Genomic DNA, 20,134 nt, shown 5'->3' with positions numbered 1-20,134 from the left:
CAGGCCCCTCACCACTCCCTTGATAAGCTATCATTAGCTGGGACCTGGGGCAATTACTGGGTGGGCCAAAAGTTAGTTTGGTTTTTTCCATAAGGTGCCTCTAGCAGCACTTAGTGGTCTTTAACTTCATTCGAAACAATTTTGTTAGACTGTATGTGACAGCTGTCATATCAGCGTGCATTTAAAAAAAGACATCAAAATTGGTTAATTTTTGTGTAGCCATTTTAATATTGAAGATGGAAGGAAAAAAGCATTTTCGGCATATTATGCTCTATTATTTCAAGAAAGGTAAAAACACAACCAGAAAACACACACGCACACACACAACCGAATTGCAAAAAAGGATTTGTGCAGTGTATGGACAAGGTGCTGTGACTGATCAAACGTGTCAGAAGTGGTTTGTGAAGTTTCGTGCTGGAGATCTCTCGTTGAACGATGCTCCACGGTCAGGTAGACCAGTTCAAGTTGATGGCGATCAAATCGAAACAATAATTAAGAACAATCAATGTTATACCACGCGGGAGATAGCCGACATACTCAAAATATCCAAATCAAGCGTTGACAATCGTTTGCACCAGCTTGGTTATGTGAATCGCTTTGATGTTTGGGTTCCACGTAAGTTAAGCGAAAAAAACCTTGACCATATTTTCACACGTGATTCTCTACTGAAACATAAATAAAAAGGTTCCATTTTTAAAACCGATTGCGATGGGCGATGAAAAGTGGATATGTACAACAATGTGGAACGGAAGAGATTGTGGGGCAAGCAAAATGAACCATGACCAACCACACCAAAGGCCAGTTTTCATTCAAAGAAGGTGGTGTTGTGTCTATAGTGGGATTGGAAGGGAGTCCTCTATTATGAGCTTCTTCCGGAAAACCAAACAATTAATTCCAACAAGTACTGCTCCCAAGTAGACCAACTGAAAACAGCACTCGCCGAAAAGTGTCCGGATTAGTCAACAGAAAACACATAATCTTCCATCAGGATAACGCAAGACTGCGTGTTTCTCTGATGACCAGGCAAAATAAAAAAAACTGTTACAGCTTGGCTGGGAAGTTCTGATTCATCTACCATATTCACCAGACATTGCGCCTAGGGGTTTCCATTGATTTCGGTCTTTAGAAAATTCTCTTAATGGAAAAAAATTCAGTTCCCTGAAAGACTGTAAAAGGCACCTGGAACAGTTCTTTGCTCAAAAAGATAAAAAGTTTTGGTAAGATGGGATTACGAAGTTGCCTGAAAAATGGCAGAAGGTAGTGGAACAAAAGGGTGAATACGTTGTTCAATGTAGTTCTTGGCGAAAACGAAAAATGTGTCTTTTATTTTTACTTAAAAAACGGAAGGCACTTTTGGCCCACCCAATACTAGGAAGATCAACTGCCCAAGGTGGGCTCTTCCAAACCAGCCACCCTTATTCACATCCAATACGATTGAAATAAAACAGAACCAGAATGTTCTGTTTTATTTTCCCTCTTTATAAAGGCAATAATTGCTCATTGTGGAAAATTTGGAAAAATTGAAAAATCAAAAAGGATAGGCTGTAAGAGGCCAGGTTAGTTCCATGTGTTGGATAAAACTGTTTTAAGTCTATTAAAAAAAGGATCAAAATTATCCATAACCATAAATTCTAAACTCCCTGTATACACGGATGTGATCTTTTTAATCCTAAAACCTACTGAAAACATTTTATGAAACTTGTTTTAAGCTAAGACCTAAAAATTCAAATTCCAAAAACGAGCACTTTGACGCACACGACTGGCGCCGAAGAGTGACGTCAGCACCGGATACACCCCGTCCGCCTCCAGCGCCTGTGGGGCGGGCTATTCACGGACGTTGCTTCTCGCGGCCCACGTAGTCGCTATGCACTTTCTGCCGCGTCACACAGCCCGCGAGCTTCTCATTTCCGCGTCGCGCAAGCGCAGTCACCTCCGCGCGCCGGCGCCCACGGGCCTGCGCGGCGCACAGGGCTGACGCGACACGCACGCACGCACACTCGCAGGCGCGTCGGGCTCTCGCCGGCGAGTCGGGCTCTCGCCGGCGACGGCGCTGCGTCACGGACCTTTGGGCGCCGCGCTCCCGAGACCGCAGCCGCTGCGGCCTAGGCGCTGGCGTCCCGCGCGCGAACCCTGGTCGGCGGCGCTATGAGGCGCAACAAGGCCGACGTGGAGCGGTATATCGCCTCGGTGCAGGGCTCCGCCCCGTCTCTCCGGGAGGTGAGCGGGCCGGGGCGCGCGGCCTCCAGGCGGGCCCGTGGGCGGCGGCGCCATGGTTCGCGCTGAGGCGCGGCCGGCGGCCGGCGGCCGGGGGGCGGGGAGACGGCGGGGCGGGCGGCGGCGTTGGCGCTTTCTCTTCCTTCTCCTTCTTTTTTTTCTCCTCCACTTCCTCTCCTCCTCGTCCCCGGCGCCCGGGCGGCCAGGGAGGCGGCCCCGCTGCGCCCACGGCCCGGGCTCCGCGCCGAGGCCCGGCCGCCCTGCCGCCCCTCACACCCCGCCGCTCCTCACAGTTGCTTTTACCGGCATTTTGTTTTTCAGCGGAGCCCTGGTGGGGTCTGAATTTCCTCCCGGGCCTTGTGTCCGGGGCAGATTTTGTGGCCTTCCGGCGACGCCTCTCGGGGTACTTTTCCTCCTTGGAGGCAGATAGCGAGCTGGGTGCACCGTGGATCCGCCAGTCGCTGGTCGGATCCCTGGTCGCTGTCCGGGGTCGAATGCAGCTCTGCCCCGCACACGCTGTGGGGTTTGAGGTCAGTGTAGCTTACTTCAGCAGTAGGGCGGCGTTAGGGTACTGACAGGAGCTTTAGGAGGGTCTTTGTTAAACGTTGAGGGCAGTGCTCGGCGCGTTTGGTGAGCCCTAGGATGTGGCTGTTAGAGGGACGGTCGTTCAAGGTGTTCTGGGCAGGGGCCTAAGCGAATAAAGATGCACGAGGAAGTTGAAAACCGAAAACTGAGCGACAGTCAGGAATATAATGGCACCGTAATTGTGTCTTTAGCCACGTTCTAGGTGTGTGTGGTGTTACTGCCGACGACCCTGTGGATGTTGAGACCTGGAGAGATGAAAGCTACTTGTCCTGGGGACCCAGGTGGCTCGGCAGGATTGGCAGTGGGTGTGGCTTAGTTTCTCTTAGGACCAGTGGAGTGGCGGACAGCCCATCCCTCCGGAGGAGGGGACCAGGTGCTCACACACAGACTGTAATTCCCAACTGCTGGCGTACTCGTGAATGCAAATGTGGGACCAGAGCCTGAGCCGGAACCTCACTGAACGTTTCTGTACCCCTGAAAACGGTGTACCTTTTTTTTCTAAAGCAAGTTGAGAGCTTTTATGAAATTCTAAGTGGGGACCCTGGGTCTCAAAAGAGTAAGAACCACTGTCTAGACAGGAGTTAGAATGTTCTCTGAACTAAGGAACTTTTCTGTCAAATAAATAAGGGTGGGGACAAAACTTTACGGGTTGGTTATTACTCTCACCTCTTTCACATTTATAAAGAGTGTTTTGAGCAGATGTTTTTCTTCAGACAAGGAGAAATCATTGATTTTAGAACCTGGGGCCTTCTAAAGTGGAATATTGACTAGCAAGTGCGTAACTTTGGAACATGTGACAGTAATTCTGTAAACTTGGGTCTCAGTGAAATGACAAAACAGGGTGCTGTGGACAGGTTGGGAGGGAGATGGTGGAGTGAGCAGAGACAGCAGCTGTGAAGAGTAGGAAGAGATTGGTATCTACTTGGTACCCAGTTTGGCAGAGACTGGCCATGTGTGAACAGACCAGGCTTTCTAGGATGTCCCAAGTTCTAGGTGCTGTGATGGGTCCATAGTCTCCCATCTTCCCAGGCTTCCAGTGTGCTTTCATTTGTTCACCTCATCTTTTGTTCTGCCATTTTCTACTCCTTTACATCTGTTTTTGTTCTTGTTGAAAATGTCACTTAACGTTTCTTCAGTTTTTTTTCCAGATGGCTTCTATTTAGTTTTCCTAGTTTTCTGTCTAGTTGGCTTTTTATTCCACACCCCTGATTTCCTGCTCCTTAGAGGCAACTTGACAGCTCTTAGGTGTTTGTTCTACCCTTAACATCTGCGTTTCATACTTCTGAATAACATACATATGTACAGTTGACCCTTGAACAACACGGGTTTGAACAGCACAGGTCCACTTAAATGTGGGTTTATTTTCAATAAATATGTGCTAGAGTACTATGCGATCCACGGTTGGTTGAATCTTAGGATGTGGAAACTTGGGTATGGAGGAACCGAGTGTGTATACAGAGGGCCGACTGTATGTGTATGTGGATCTTGAACTGGGTAGAGGGTCAGTGCCCCTAACCCTTGCTTTGTTCAAGGGTCGACTGTACTTTTATTTCTTTATCTCCTTTTCCTCATTTTAGACACTTTCTGCTGGCTTTCACCTCTCCTCCAGACCGGTCCACAGATGTATTTACTTTTCCCCTCCTTTTTTCAGTTCTGTTCTTGTAAATTTTAGTTAAGTGAATATCTAGTGTTTATATAATTACGGTAAGGTAAATATTTTTGCATTCGAGTCACCTTTATTGTGTAGTTTTATTTTTCCTAGAGTAAATAATAATTGCTCTATTTTTTTGGTTGGTTTAATTTCCTACGATGTATTCCTTTTTTTAAAAAAATTTTATTTATTTATTTTTGGCTGCATTGGGTCTTCGTTGTTGCGTGCGGGCTTTCTGTAGTTGCAGCGAGCGGGGGCTACTCTTTGTTGCGGTATGTGGGCTTCTCATTGCGGTGGCTTCTCTTGTTGCGGAGCGCGGGCTCTAGGCACGCGGGCTCAGTAGTTGTGGCTCGCGGGCTCTAGAGCGCAGGCTCAGCAGTTGTGGCGCACGGGCCTATTTGCTCTGCGGCATGTGGGATCTTCCCGGACCAGGGCTCAAACCTGTGTCCCCTGCGTTGGCAGGTGGATTCTTATCCACTGTGCCACCAGGGAAGCCCGGGTGTTGGATATTGTCACATGCTTTTTTCTTTTGGTGGCATTTGAGATGATCTTGTGGTTTATTTCTTTTGCACTTTTAATGTGATGGATATACTTGGGTTATGCTTTTGGCAGGTGTACTGGACCCAGCTCTGCCTCCCCAAGGTGTAGAGGGGAGGGAGGTGAGTGGTACTGAGGGCTTTCCACTCACTCTACTTTTCATATCTGTTTATGTGCCAGACGTGAGTCGTGCTTAACATGGTCCTCCTTGTCAGTCGATCCTTTCAAGTCATTGCCCCTTAGCTGTTGTTTGACTAGGTTAGTGAGAATCTTGGTCGTTAATTCGTAAATCTCTAATTAGATGATAAGGCATCTGACTACCTTAAGAGACTCATAGTTACTCTGCCGTTTATTTACTACCTTCATTGAATTTCTTTACCCTGACATTGAATGTACTGGGCAGAAATCACATCACATCAATACCTACAATTGCCTTTGTTTAAATTAAGCAGTGAGACTCCCCACGGCTGCCCCAGTTGGAGAGATGCATTCTGGTTTTAGTCACAGGCTAGACCATAGTATGCAAGGGGCAGATGAAGTAAAGTTGTAGAGCTGGGCAGGTGCCACGTCATGCTAGTCTTTGGTGAGAAATATGGGTATCTTCAAAATGTAATGAAAGCCGTAAAAGGATTTTGAATTTTAAAGAAAGGCACAGTGTGGTTTGTCTTATGTTTTGGCGAATTAATTTTGGGAGGGAAACAGGAAGGAATTAGTCGTTTTGGTAGTCCCAGAGAGAGATCATAGCAGGCTTGTACTTCGGTAGTAGCAGTAGAGATGCAGAAAAATGGATGGATTGAGGTAACACAGAAGGTAGAACTGACGGGTCTTAATATTTTACACATAAGTGTAGAGCTCAGGAGAGCTGAGAGCCAGAGATACACATTTGAGAGTCAGCGTAGTCATGGGTGAGATGGATTATGTATCCCAGATGAGATGCTCTGAGAGGGAAGAGGACTTAGGACCGACTCCTGGGGCTTTGCCAGTTGGACAGGCACAGCGTTAGGGTGCCTGTGCTTCATGGGCTGAATCTGATTGTAGCCTTGTGAAGATGCAGGGCACTGTACATAATTGGTGAAATACTGTAAAATAGCACTCTCTCCTGCCTCTGTGCTTGTCACGCTTCCTGAACTGCAGCCTTTGTGCATGAAGACAGAGACTTAATTTCCTGCCCATTCCCCAGTGCCCAGAATGGCGCCTGGTGAATAGCAGGCACAGCAAACAAATCTAACACCTGTATATTTAGGAATAAAATCAATAAAAGAAAACATTGCTTTGTAGGCTGCTTTTTCACTTAGTATATGTTGATTTTTGTTTTTGTGTCCTTATATAGCTTTCAAAAATAAGATGCTTGATGGCTGTGTACTTCTGTCACATGTGTGTAACATCATCTGGTGTGTCTCAGCAGGCTGGACTTTGGAGCTTATAGAAATAAAAGAGCCAGGGTGTGGACTTGGATTATTACCAGAAGAGTTCAATTTTTATTTCTGCCTCTTTAGCTCCTTGAGTGTAGAATAATGATCTGTGGAGCGGTCAGTAACTGGACCAGGGAATCCCCAGTGCCTTAATGGGTCTGAAGTACTTTGGTACTCTCCGCATAAAGGCTTACACACGGCAGGAGAAGTGAAGTCTGTCGTATACCTCTCCTCCCCTAGAAAAGTGGGCTTCTGTCTGTTTACTTATCTGTAAAGTGAGAGGGGCACCACACGGTTTCTAAGGTTTCTTGCTGATATAAATTCTTAATTTCTGATGTCATCTTGTCTTGATGTTCTTAAATTAATTTTTTTGTTTCATGAAAATTAGAAAACATGGACTCAGGACTTTTAGAACATGTGCATTTCTACAGGCAGTTTTTTTTTTAATCTTTTAAGTGAACAAAAATCAAATATATTAATATTAACCTTGCTAGGACAGATTTTAGCTCTTGTGAAAAATATGCAGAATTCAAAATATGATAAATAAAAGAGTTCTCAATTTTTTTTAGAAGTCAATGAAAGGATTCTATTTTGCAAAGCTGTATTACGAAGCTAAAGAATATGATCTTGCTAAAAAGTAAGTACCAAACTGTAAACATGCCTTAATTTTCTAAAACCGGTGCTTTAACTTCATGTTCTTCTTTGACATGGATAAATACACGTTTTTTTAGCAGTTCTTCCTAAGTATGTCCTGGAAATAAGGGATTCATCACTCAGATTGGTGATAAGAACTAGTCTGGATTCCATCTGCAGGTTGAGTCTAGAATGATACTTTCTGCATGTCTGCTGCTTATTTACACCCAGGGCAAGAAATCGTTTGGCATTAAATTTTCGCTAAAGATTGTTCTGGGTTAGAATAAAAGAGAACCATGCCTATATCTTAATTTCTTCCTGTTTAGATATCTGCTACTTTTATCAGCTGGAAAAAAATGGCAATGAATACAAAATTAAACTAATTCCTGGGCAGGAGAATAGCTTGTGTAAAAGATCTTTAATTGACTGGATAGGTGATCGTGTGAGGCTTTGTCTCACCATAGAGCCAAGAAGCTTGGTGGTCTGATTTCCTGATTTATAGTGACTTAAAGCTGGAAATTCTGGGGGAGGCAGGCTATTAAAGGCATTGACGGGAAGATGAAAATTCTGATAAGGAAAGTGTTAGCGCCTTTATTTAACTGGCAGCATTGGGCCTGTTAAATAACCCTGTTCCTTATTAATATGACACTTTTTCCTCCAGTGTTGATCTTTGGTCTAATATCTCCTGTGATAACATTCACTGGACCTAGAATATGCTTATTTTTAGTTGTCACTTGAGTTAGAGAATGGAAGTCACCGGCATTTGGTGGTGTAGTGAGTGATTTTTCTTCTTTGCTGTTTTAGCTGGGTACAGTCCCGTTAGATGTTATTTTCTTGTTTAAAAGGTGAATACGTTCTCTTAGTTGTTATTTGGAAATTGTTGCTCTTTAGTGTTTTGCATTATGATAGTTTAAAGATTTATTGTAATCACTTTCTAATGTCTGTGCAAAACTTAGTGCTATTCCCAAAGTGTAATAATAGAAAAAAGGTAATTTATGTGTTCATTTCTTAAGAATGGGTAACACTAGAAAAAAAAATTTGGTAAATGTACCATTTAATGGTAAAATGAGTATGTTGTCAACTTTGTACATGTGTTTGTGTTTAAGTATTATTTCTATCTGTGGATGCTTTTCAGTTATCTGCATATTCTACTTTAAATAGTGGTAGTCAAGAATTAGAATAACAATATAAATTAGTTTAGTGGTTGCTTGGCTTAAGATATTCTCTCAGCAGTTAAATGCAGTTCTAAATGTGATAATTTAAAGATTGTTTTTATATTATTGTTATTTTTAAACAGGTATATATCTACATACATTAACGTACAAGAAAGGGATCCCAAAGCTCACAGATTTCTCGGCCTTCTTTACGAAGTGGAGGAAAACATAGAGAAAGCAGTTGAATGTTACAAGGTAAACTATATAAGATTAAAACATAGCCTTCGCATAGCCAAACACACATAATGCCCAGGTTAATTTATGTAATAAATAATTCACATATATTTTATGGATGTCTTGAAAACAAGCACTGGTATCATCGTACTATTAAGTGAAACAGCTTGAAACAGATTTTGAAGTTCTTAGCCCAAAGAATGCTGTATTTTATCATTAAGAGATTAGCGATTGTAAAAGAAGATTAACACCTATAAATTTCAAGTTTACCATGATCAGAAATGCTGTTCTTATGTGTGTGGTTCCCTCCCTCTCTTCCTTTTCTTTTTTGCGTTTACCAAATAAAAAGATAATTTTTTTTAATTCATCTTCAGAAAACTTGCAGACACTTTAATAGCCTTGAAATAACATGCTGTCATTTAGAAATAGAGTTTTAATAGAGTCACTTGATAAATTTTTAATTCTTGTGTATGAGTGTATGGACTTTAGGAATCCTACTAATTTCTTAATTCTTTTTTGATATCAGCGTTCAGTGGAATTAAACCCAACACAAAAAGATCTTGTGTTGAAGATTGCAGAATTGCTCTGTAAAAATGATGTTAGTGATGGAAGAGCTAAATACTGGGTTGAAAGAGCAGCTAAACTTTTTCCAGGAAGTCCTGCAATTTATAAACTAAAGGTAAAAAATTAAGCAAAAGAAAGCATATAATAAAAGCAGTTGGGGAAAACTTAAGACACAGCTATTTCTAATATTTGGAGTTTAAATGATTTCAGTAGTAACCTTTAAACCGGTGTGTGTGGGGATGGGGAGTGTGGGAAATGGGTGAAGGGGGTCACAGGGGTACAAACCTTCAGTTATAAGATAAATAAGTTCTGGGGATGTGAAGTACAGCTTGTGACTATAGGGAACAGTACTGCACTGTGCATTTGAAAGTTGCTGAGAGGGGGTCTTAAAAGTTTTCATCACAAGAGAAAGTAATTTGTAGCTGGGTGAGGTGATGGACGTTAACTTATTGTGGAAGCCATTTCACAGTACATACATTATCACAATATGCTTTTTCATTAGGTACGAGTTTGCTTCACACATGGCATTTCATTTACCCTTTGGAATGATTAATGTTTTAGGGATTTTACGGTTTGTTAGCTAGATGGTGGAGCTAAAATTAAACTGACTTCTATCTGATATGAAATTTTTGCTTCATTGGGTGAAAATTACCCATAGGGTGGCAGTTCAGAGTTATAAGGTTTTTAAAGAACTGTTATCTAAATTTGGAAAGGACTGTGTTATGGGATAGTGAGGTTTTCAAGCAAAAGTTAAAAGACAGTTTCTCTAGCATATTATAGGTAATTTCTAAAAATGATAGAAACTTGTTGCTAATATATTAACTCATTCTGCTTGCTTTTCTTTACTGAGTAAAATATAGTTTACTGAGTGACTCTTCTGGAGAAAGTCTTTCCAAATATACTAGGCAAACAGAATTTTAAGTGTATGTTGGGTTGTAACCAATATATTGGGTGGCTTGTAGGATCTTAGTTCCCCGACCAGGGATCGAACCCTGGGCCCTGGCAGTGAGAGTGCTGAGTCCTAACCACTGGACCGCCAGGGAAGTCCCAGTGTACATTGTTTTTAACAGGACCCCCTCCATCCCGACTTATACATGTTTCCGATAGAATTTTTTTAACTTTTTTATTTTGAAATAATTATAGATTTTTCTCAGGGAGTTGTAAAGATTGCACAGAGAGGTCCTGAGTTTACTTCATCCAGCTCTCCCCAGTGGTTACCTCTTAATGTAACTATAATACAATATCACACCAGGATTTTGGCGTTGGTGCAGTGTGTGTTCAGTTCTTGTTCATCTCATCATGTGTGTAAATTTGCTTAACCAGCACTGCAGTCAAGAGACAGAACTGCCCCATCACTACAGGGCGTCTTTCATGCTTGCCCTTCTGTGGTCACATCCACCTCTCCTTCCCATCGTCCTTAACTTCTGCCAACTGTGAATTTGTTCTCTGTCTTTATAATTTTGTAATTTAAAAATGTTGTATAAATAGAATCAGGCATCGGGTGAGCTTTTGAGGTTGGCTTTTTTCATTCTGTACAGTGCCCTTGAGACCCATTCAGGTTGTGTGTATCAGTCAGTAGTTGGTTCCTTCCTTTTATTGCTGAGTAGTATTTTGTCATATGGGTGTGTTCCACAGTTTAACCATTTACTTTTGAGGGAAATTTCGGTTGTTTCCAATGTTTAGCGATTACAAACCTGGTATGAGCAATTGTGCACAGATTTTTAAATCAAAAGTGTTTTAAAAACCCCTAGAGATAAATACTAGTAACATTAAGTTTTTCTCCCTGTGATAAGCACCTGGATTTTAAATATTAATCTAGGGGCTTCCCTGGTGGCGCAGTGGTTGAGAGTCCGTCTGCCGATGCAGGGGACACGGGTTCGTGCCCCAGTCCAGGAAGATCCCACATGCCGCGGAGTGACTAGGCCTGTGAGCCATGGCCGCTGAGCCTGTGCTCTGCAACAGCAGAGGCCCCAACAGTGAGAGGCCCACATGCTGCAAAAACAAACAAACAAAATTAATCTAAAATGTTAGGTTTCAGTGTGTAGATTTCTTTACCTTATTATCTTTGTTTTATGCCTCAAACATAATTTCCTTATTGGCCATGACAATCCATTCCATTGTGACATTATGGACCATGTATAAATGGGAGGGGATTATTTTTCTTGCAGTATAACCAAAGTTAAATGTTTCTAAAGCATCCTGATTCCCTTTAATGACTCTTTAAAGACAGTGTTGTCTAAAACTAAATCTTATGTCAGATTCCCCCCCCCATCTTTTGGATAGAAATCCATGAGATTTGTAGCTATCTAGCAAAGTAATTCTATTTCTCCTAAAATTTAAGGCTGACTTACAGTAAATAGCTTTTTGACATTTCTTTAATGAACAAAACTACTCAATATTATTAATGAGAGGGCATTTTCTCTTGGGTATGGGAGCAGAATTTTTGTTTTTTAATACTTATTTATTTGCTTATTTGGTTGCACCGGGTCTTAGTTGCGGCTCATGGGCTCCTTAGTTGTGGCTGGCAGGCTCCTTTAGTTGCAGCTCGCCGGCTCCTTAGTTGTGGCATGCGAACTCTTAGTTGCAGCATGCATGTGGGATCTAGTTCCCTGACCAGGGATCAAACCTGGGCCCCCTGCATTGGGAGCGTGGAGTCCTAACTACTGCGCCACCAGGGAAGTCCCGAGAGTAGAATTTTTGAAAAGCATCCATAATGGTGTTGATTTTTTACTTATTTATTTTTAAACATATGATTGAAGTCTAGGGCTTTTTTGCAGTTATAGACACACCAAGTGTAAGTTACGGAACTGATCCAGGAGGAGAGAGCTTGGTGAGGGAGAAAGGGCACTAATGGCGAGCATGGTCTGCGAGGTGGTGGGGTGGGGAGGTGAGTGCAGGAAGGTCGAGTGGAGCTTAGGGGTGATGGCTTCCATTTTCTCTGCGGGGGATGAGGTGTGATCATAAGTTGAAAGTGAGAGTTGGAGGAAAGAGGAATATGAAGTGAACTCTTCAGGGAATGGAGAAAGTGAGTTTATTAGAAGTAAAATAGGGCTTTATTTTTTCTAGGCATTACCAGTTTGGCAGTTTGAGATTATGAAAGTAAATCAGTTAGCTTGCTTGTGATTTCCCAAATTCCCGAATGCCCTATACTCACTTGTTCATCTGTTCATGTATGGGCTCAGAGGAAGCAGGTGACGGGGTCTCCAGGAAAGGTGGAGAGAGTTAATTGAAGGCATCTATAAGTAAGGAGTAATTGTGGATGTTGGGACTGTGGCATTTCAGCTTGACATGGAAGGAAAGTGTATGTGTGTATTTCATGGAAAATTAAAACTTAGTGATGTCAGTGTACTGAAAGCTTTTCAGGTGGTAGAGGCAAAGAGATGTGGCAGTGAGGGTATGTGAGCCCCTGTGAGGTGGGAAAATGAGAGGGTGTGGTGGTCTGAGCGCTTTGATCAAAATACAGATTTGGCCAAATGGATGGCTGAGGCTGGAGTGTGGAGCACTGGAGATGAGGTCATTAAAGAGCAGAATGCCCAGGCTATTGTGTGTCTTTTGCACTTCTTAGTTGCCACTGACAGTGGCAGTTGTTAGGGATAAAGGAAGACGGTTCTATTCCAGTTGCTAATGAGGGGGGACTGGCAGGAGTAGCCGGATAGCAAGTCCTTTAGAAAACAGAGTTAGGAGCAGGGATGTGGTGGTGACGCTGGGACACCCCCACCTCCTCTACTTGTGCGTAGGCTAGCAGAGAAGTGATGGCAGCTGTCTTGGAATGGGACTCCATTCAGAAAGGCCAGAAGGTGAAGACTTTGAGAAGATAGCAGAGCAGTAGGAGCTCCACAGTGGGAGCAGAGTGGGCAGAGATGAGTCAGCCTTAGGGAGATGCAGAGCACATTGAGGGTGAGGACCCTGGTGCAAGGGTTCCTGGGAGGCTAGGCGTCTGGTAGTGACCGGAGTGTGCAGGGACGCAGGCCGGTCGTCCTGGCACACTCTGAGGTGAGCATGGGCAGCCACTGCTGCTGTGTCATCCCAGGTGTTTCTCCCCACGTACATTTCTTGAGGTTTAGCTTCTGGGCTGGAAGTGACTCTGAGGGGCTAATGAGGTAGGTAGAGTGGGAATTTACTAAAGCCAGACACAGTGGGATGATGCTCATAGGAGCCATGATGTGTTTAAAGTTGCACAGATGTTTCTCTAATTAACGGTTCTTTAAAAATAGGAACAGCTTTTAGATTGTAAAGGTGAAGATGGATGGAATAAACTTTTCGACTTGATTCAGTCAGAACTTTATGCAAGACCTGATGATGTGCACATGAACATCCGACTAGTAGAGCTGTATCGCTCAAACAATAGACTGAAGGATGCTGTGGCCCACTGCCACCAGGCAGAGAGAAACATAGTCTTGCGTTCAAGTTTAGAGTGGAATTCCTGTGTTGTACAGACCCTTAAGGTAGGTAAAAACTGTTGGGTCTCACACTTCTTGATGGACAGTTACCATATATCCCTTTGTATTTAAGCGCTGCCTTCCAAGACCTAAATTTCTTTCATTTATGTATAGCAGCTGTGAAATGAGATTTTTGCTACCATGATTTCAATTTATAATGGGTGGATTGGAGAAATAAATATGAGAAATATGTTTATATATTTTTTGGTGTTTTTATAGGCTGATTTAAAATCGACATGGTTTTACAGCATAGGAATGGGCAAAGGAATTTGTAGGCATAAAGCACTCAGTTTTGTAACACATGATAAAGTTTTGTAACTTGAAGTTCTTTTTGCAAAATAGGAATATCTGGAATCTTCACAGTGTTTGGAGTCTGATAAAAGTAACTGGCGAGCAACCAATCAGGACTTACTTCTAGCCTATGCTAACCTTATGCTTCTCACGCTGTCCACGAGAGATGTGCACGAGAGCAGGGAATTGTTGGAGAGGTATGTTGACCTACGGAGAGAGTACTTCGGTGTCAGCTACAGATTTTCTGTTTGTGGTAATTCTGTTCATTGGTCTAAACATCTTAATGGCATTATTTTTTCTGTAATATATCCAGAGGTAATAGTTAACATAATGAACTACTTAGAAGGAATCTTCTTTTGTGGGGATATTGTAATTGGTTTTGTGTGACTTTGATTTCTAGAGAACTGTATTACTGCTTAGGCTTTATTAAATTATATTTAAATATTTAGTTTTGGCATACTTAGTAAAGAGTTGAGCCTGAAAATGAATGTTCTAACTGCTGTTCCATATTTTGTTTCAAAAAAAATGATACAATCTTGATTGAAAATCAGAGAATAAACTTCTTGTCAGATATTCTAGTATAAGCTGTTAACGTGACTGATATTTCAGAAAGCAATGTTTTAGCTTAGCAACAAGATAACTAAAATATAATACATGGTTTTTCTGTTTTCCACGTTTTAATTTTGAGGACCAGTATCTCCACTTGATTAAAATAAATTCCGCTGAACAGAAACATCACTTGGATTTGTGTGTTAGTTTAGAGCAGGGGTTGACTAGAGCTTGTGGGCCAAACAAGGCTTACAGCCTGATTGTATGAATAAAGTTTTCCTGGCCACAGCCATGCTCGTTGTTATGTGTTATCTATGGCTGCTTACACACTGCATGGTAGAGCTGAGCACTTGTGACAGAGGTGGTGTGCCTGCAGAGCCACATTAGTATGTGGCCCTTTATAGGAAAAGTTTGGCATTCCCTGGTTTATTACACTCTCCATTTGTCTGAAAAGTAATTCTTTTCACTGAAGTGTAGAGTTAGTTTTCTTGAGGAAGTACTTAGTGTCTTAACATGGGTAGGGTAAGGGAGTATCCAAAAAAAACTAAATTGAACTTTTAGGTCATTTTAGAAAATATTTAGGTTTTTATGTTTTTTTGATTTTGGTGTGGTTATATACTTAAAAACTTGGTTACATGAGGAAATAAAGGAGAAAGAGACAATTTTTTAGTAGTACTAAAAAATAATTTTAACTTCATGGATCCCTAGGAGGGGTGTTAAGACCCTCTAGGGCAGTGGTCCCCAACCCTTTTGGCACCAGGGACTGGGGGTGGGGCGGGGGGATTCAAAAGCATTAATACATAGATTACAAATAATAGTGAGAAATATAATTTATTTATCTCTAGTTATGTGTATAGTAAGAAGAGCAGTTATGGTATTGATAATGCACATATTTTAGTTATTATAATTTGAAAATGGCATGTTTAATTTGAGAAATTTCAACTTTGAATTAAATAACAAAACCATATGATGGAGAAGATGTTTTGGAATAAGACATTCTAGAGGTTAAGCTTGAAGTATAGGAAGTGTGTGGAATAACAATAAGCGCTAGATGATTTATAATTCATAAAACAATATGGATTATTAAGAGTTAGAATGTGGAAGATGAAGCTTGAAATAGTTTTATTTTATTTTGAATTAAATAATGAAACTGATTATTTACAATGCAGTAGTTTAATGTGTGTTTAATACTTTAATATTACAGTTTTGATAGTGCTCTTCAGTCTGTGAAATCTTGTGTGGGTGGAAATGATGAACTCTCAGCTACTTTCTTCGAAGTGAGAGGACATTTCTACATGCATGCTGGTTCTCTGCTTTTGAAGATGGGTCAGCATAGTGACGTGCAGTGGCGAGCGCTCTCTGAGCTGGCTGCGTTGTGCTATCTCATAGCCTTTCAGGTAATCCACTCCCAGTTTTGCATGCAGTTGACATTTCAGTGAGACTTTGTTGTATTTCACATGGAGGTGTGTCCTGGTCCGTAATGAAAATATGGGTAAATATGTAAAATTAAAATGAAATAGTTACTTTGATGGGTGAAGAGTAACAAGATTTATACAGTACTGGTGAGGCTGGTGAAACAGGTACATTGATGCATTGCTGGTGGCAGTTGGCATTGCTATGGCTTTTTGGAAGATCAATTTGAAGAATTTGATCTTTTTACTTTGCCATTTCTGGGAACCTGTAGTATGGAAATAGTCTCAAGTATGGATAAAACTTGATTCAAAAAGATAGGCATAACTTGGACGAAAAACTAAGTAAGTAAATTTTGGGGTATGGTTGCGTAAGCTATGATCGAAGAATGTGTTTACCACCCGCATTTCAACATGTTAATTGAAAACATGCGTATGTGATATGTATACAACATTAATAGTATATTTAATGTATAGCAGTATACTTACTTATCTTTGGAAACATGAAACTTCTTTATACATAGGACATGACATGAAGAAAATACGCCAAAATATTAACCATTATTTTTAGATGATGAGATGCTGGCTCTTTTCCCTTCCCTAATTCATTTTTGCAGTTTTAATGTTTTCTTTAGTGAGCTTCTAGTAATTCTGAAGTGAAAAGAAATGAACAGTCTTCCAAAAAATGAATTAAGCCCAGCTTGTAAAAATTATTGTTAGCTTTGGAGAATAATCTTTTGCCTGAGAGAAAGAAAAAGGGGTTCACTATAGAATTACTTTTAGAGAATGTTCCTCCTTCTAGTTCATATTACCTAGATCTTTTAAAAACCTGTTGATATGTGGTCCACAGTGCTATGGTGTGCGCAGTGGAAGCATTTTGGTTCATAAGGAATATATTTTAGTGAAAATTAGTGAAGTTAATGAAGTTTGCTAATTTATATAAGCACTAAAAGGTACTTACGATTAATATTTTTATAGAATCCTCAAGTAGCTGACAGTTCTCTTATTTTTAATGGAAACTAAAATGTATTAAATTTTTAAAAAATGTGTATTTTTAAGTTAACACACAGTCAACCATCCTAAACATTGGCCTTTTTAAAATTGAAGCATAGTTGATGTACAGTATTGAGTAAGTTACAGGTATATAATATAGTGAGTCACCATTTTTAAAGATTATACTCCATTTATAGTTATTGTAAAATATTGGCTGTATTCCCTGTGTTGTACAGTATATCCTTGTAGCTTATTTTATACATAATAGTTTGCACCTCTTAACTCCCCACCAATACCTTGCCCCTCCCTCCTTCCCTCTCCCCACTGGTAACCACTAGTTTGTTTTATATATCTGTGAGTCTGTTTCTTTTTTATTGTATTCATTAGTTTATTGTATTAAACTTTGACCTTTTTAAATAGTAAAAACTAAATCTCCCTCTTAATTGATTGCGTGAGGCTAACTTTTTTAATGGTAGGGTTTTCAGACCCTTGCTTAGGGGACTGCTGTAGTTCCAGTGAGTCCAGGTAGTCCCCCACTTACGATTGTCCGACTTATAGATTTTCAACTTTACAACGGTGTGAAAGTGCTGCACATTCAGTAGAAATTGTACTTCGAATGTTGATCTTTTCCTGGGCTGGTGGTACGTGGTACAGACTCTCCTGTGACGCTGGGCAGTGGCAGCAGGCTGCACCCCCTATCTGTCACACAACCATGAAGACTTACAGCCATCTGTACCCAGACAGGAACAGTCCTGCTTTTCATTTTTAGTACAGTATTCAATCACATGAGATATTGAGCACTTTACAATAAATGGGCTTTTTGCGTTAGATGAGTTTGCCCGACTGTAGGCTGATGTAAGTGCTCTGAGCACGTTGAAGGTAGGTCAGGTGTATTAAATACATTTCAACTTAGGATATTTTCAACTTACGGGTTTATTGGGGCATAACCCCATCCTAAGTTGAAGATCTGCGTGTCTGTGTTTCAGCTAGTTAAGCAAATTCTCTCTTGAAACCTTTTTTTGGCCGCACTGTGCAGCTTGCGGGATCTTGGTTCCCTGTCCAGGGATTGAACTGGGGTCCTCGGCAGTGAAAGCGCCGAGTCCTAACCACTGGACTGCCAGGGAATTCCGTCTTTTGAAACCTTTTAATTAAGATGAGGAAATGTTGATTTGAGATGATGTGACTGAGTACATTCATAACTAATTTACTAGTCCCAAATGATAGTGGTTGAGTAGTTCTGGAAAAGGTGCCAGTGTTATGAATTGAGGTCAGTTTGAAAGCAAAAAGAATTATGTCACATTTTGTTTCTTATTTTCTGTGGTCTTCAACATCTGTCTATAGATGACTAAGTTTGGCTTCATGCTTAAAAAACTTCTGGGTAAAAGCATAGGTCAAACTGATGTTTCTAAAATTCAAAATCAGAAGTTTTTAGGTTCATAAGTAATATATTTATTTTGAAAAATTATCTTTGGAAAGGTGGTTATATTCACATGGTTTCATATTGTAGTGGCATGTAAGAATATACAGTGAAAACTCCTTCCTGTGTCTGTTCCTTAGTCATTTACTTCTCTTCCCTGGAGGAACTAATGTCGTTTCTTATGACTTCTTCAAGAAATGTTTTATGCACACACACTCTTAGAAAATACAGAAAGAAGAAATTCTGTACATTCTATTTATTTTGCTTTATTTCCATGAAATATATCTTGGTGATATTTCCATATCAGCCCAGAAAACATAGCATGAGTACAGCACCCTCATTTGTTCTGACGTTTGCATGTTATTTCATTCTATGGATGTACCATAGATTGGGTTTCTTTAAACCAGTGCCCTAAAACCAAGATATCAGGTTTTACTTTTTTGTTATGCTTCTTCAAAATAATTCTGCAACGAGTAATTTATGCCATTTCACATGTGAAAATTTGCGGGTGGAATAAATTCTTGAGAGAAGAATGGCAGGATCAAAGTGTATCTATGCATTTATAAGTTTTAGAGCTATTGCCAAATTTCTAGCCTCACAGAGGTTGTATCAAATACTCCCACTACCAATTTAAGAAAGTCATTAGAGGTTTAACAGCAGTTAGACACCCACCATCCATATAGTTAAGTTTTAGGATATCTCCAGTAAGTGTTCGTTTTCTGGAAGTGAACATTTTCAGTGATGGACATTTCTGCTTTTCAAGATAGCCTGTTGCGTTTTTGGATAATTTGGTTCTTGGTGCTTCCTTATATGGAGTAAAAATATTTCTCAAGCTGCTACCCATTGGTGGTGGTTTTTCCTTTTAGTGCTATTAAAAAGTCTAGCCCTTCTTTTACAAGATACTTTTCCTAATATCTGAACGCAGCTGTCGTCTTTTCACCATTCTGTTTATTCATAATTGTTCCAGCTCTTCTTCATAGGATATGGCTTGGAGCCCTTTTACTCTCTTGGTTGTCCCAGTTATCCCAGTGGTATCTCAGATTATTCTCTGGAAATGTGCTGTCCACAGTGTGGCATTTCCAAGTATGGGCCCCCCAGCGCCAGATCATGGAGAGCTGTCATCTCTTCCACTGCTCTCATTCTGTTTATGCAGGGTAGAAAAGGTCTCTAACCAAGTACTCCCCAGCTGTAACTTGAATGTACTTTTAGTAGAAAGTAATTTCTCAGAAGTGCTCTTCGTAGGCATCTTTTATAGATTATCTAAATTTCTTGGTTCCGAGTGTTTTGCAGTTACATTTCCAACTCTGTTTAACATTGGCTAACTGCTCATTCTTTATCGAAAAAGTACAGTGTAATAGAAAGGAACATCTTACTATTAAAAATGTGAGTATCACTAAATTAAGATTTTTGATTCTAAAATGATCAGGTTCCAAGACCAAAGATTAAATTTATAAAAGGAGAAGCTGGACAAAATCTACTGGAAATGATGGCCTGTGATCGTCTGAGCCAATCAGGTAATAGTAATGTTTAACTGATTTTATTTTAAAAAGAAAAGAAAATTTCTGTTTGGGCACATCTTATGATAGTATCTTCTCTCTGTCCAGGAGATAATTTGTCATAATCATTTGTTTCTCTTTGCCATATTGGATTAGGGAGCGAGATACAGAAAGAATGATAAGAAGTTGTATATTCTTTAAAAGGAACAAATATTGTTTGCTCCCGGGTAGAGAAACTGCTTACCCCCCTCCCCCCCCTTAATCTAGCTGCTAGAGCCTCCATCCAGAATATTTTTTTAAAATTTATTTATTTATTTTTTTGCGGTACACGGACCTCTCACTGTTGTGGCCTCTCCTGTTGCGGAGCACAGGCTCCGGAAGCGCAGGCTCAGTGGCCATGGCTCACAGGCCTAGCCGCTCTGCAGCATGTAGGATCTTCCTGGACCGGGGCACAAACCCACGTCCCCTGCATCGGCAGGCGGACTCTCAACCACTGCGCCACCAGGGAAGCCCTTTTTTTCCTTTTTTAAAAAAAAATTTTTTTTATGTTTATTTT

The 20,134-nt window shown here is 40.8% G+C and overlaps 1 protein-coding gene across 3 annotated transcripts in view; it reads left to right on the top strand.

The window, feature by feature from the left end:
* Nucleotides 1-1,951: 1,951 nt before the first annotated feature.
* RGPD4 (RANBP2 like and GRIP domain containing 4) overlaps nt 1,952-20,134 on the top strand; it is a 54,396-nt gene continuing 36,213 nt past the window's right edge. Inside the window, exons 1-8 of one of the 3 annotated variants that reach the window (XM_079940580.1) lie at nt 1,952-2,217; nt 6,969-7,036; nt 8,330-8,441; nt 8,947-9,099; nt 13,199-13,429; nt 13,766-13,911; nt 15,468-15,660; nt 19,509-19,596. In XM_079940580.1, coding sequence (XP_079796706.1) covers nt 2,146-2,217; nt 6,969-7,036; nt 8,330-8,441; nt 8,947-9,099; nt 13,199-13,429; nt 13,766-13,911; nt 15,468-15,660; nt 19,509-19,596 — 1,063 coding nt within the window. In that variant the 5' untranslated portion in view covers nt 1,952-2,145. The remainder of the gene's footprint in view (nt 2,218-6,968; nt 7,037-8,329; nt 8,442-8,946; nt 9,100-13,198; nt 13,430-13,765; nt 13,912-15,467; nt 15,661-19,508; nt 19,597-20,134) is intronic. The other 2 variants (XM_079940578.1, XM_079940579.1) reach the window with 2 other exon arrangements.

This window comes from Stenella coeruleoalba (genome assembly GCF_951394435.1).
Source record: "Stenella coeruleoalba genome assembly, chromosome: 13".
Lineage (NCBI taxonomy): Eukaryota > Metazoa > Chordata > Mammalia > Artiodactyla > Delphinidae > Stenella > Stenella coeruleoalba.
This window is presented reverse-complemented; position numbering and strand designations above follow the sequence as displayed.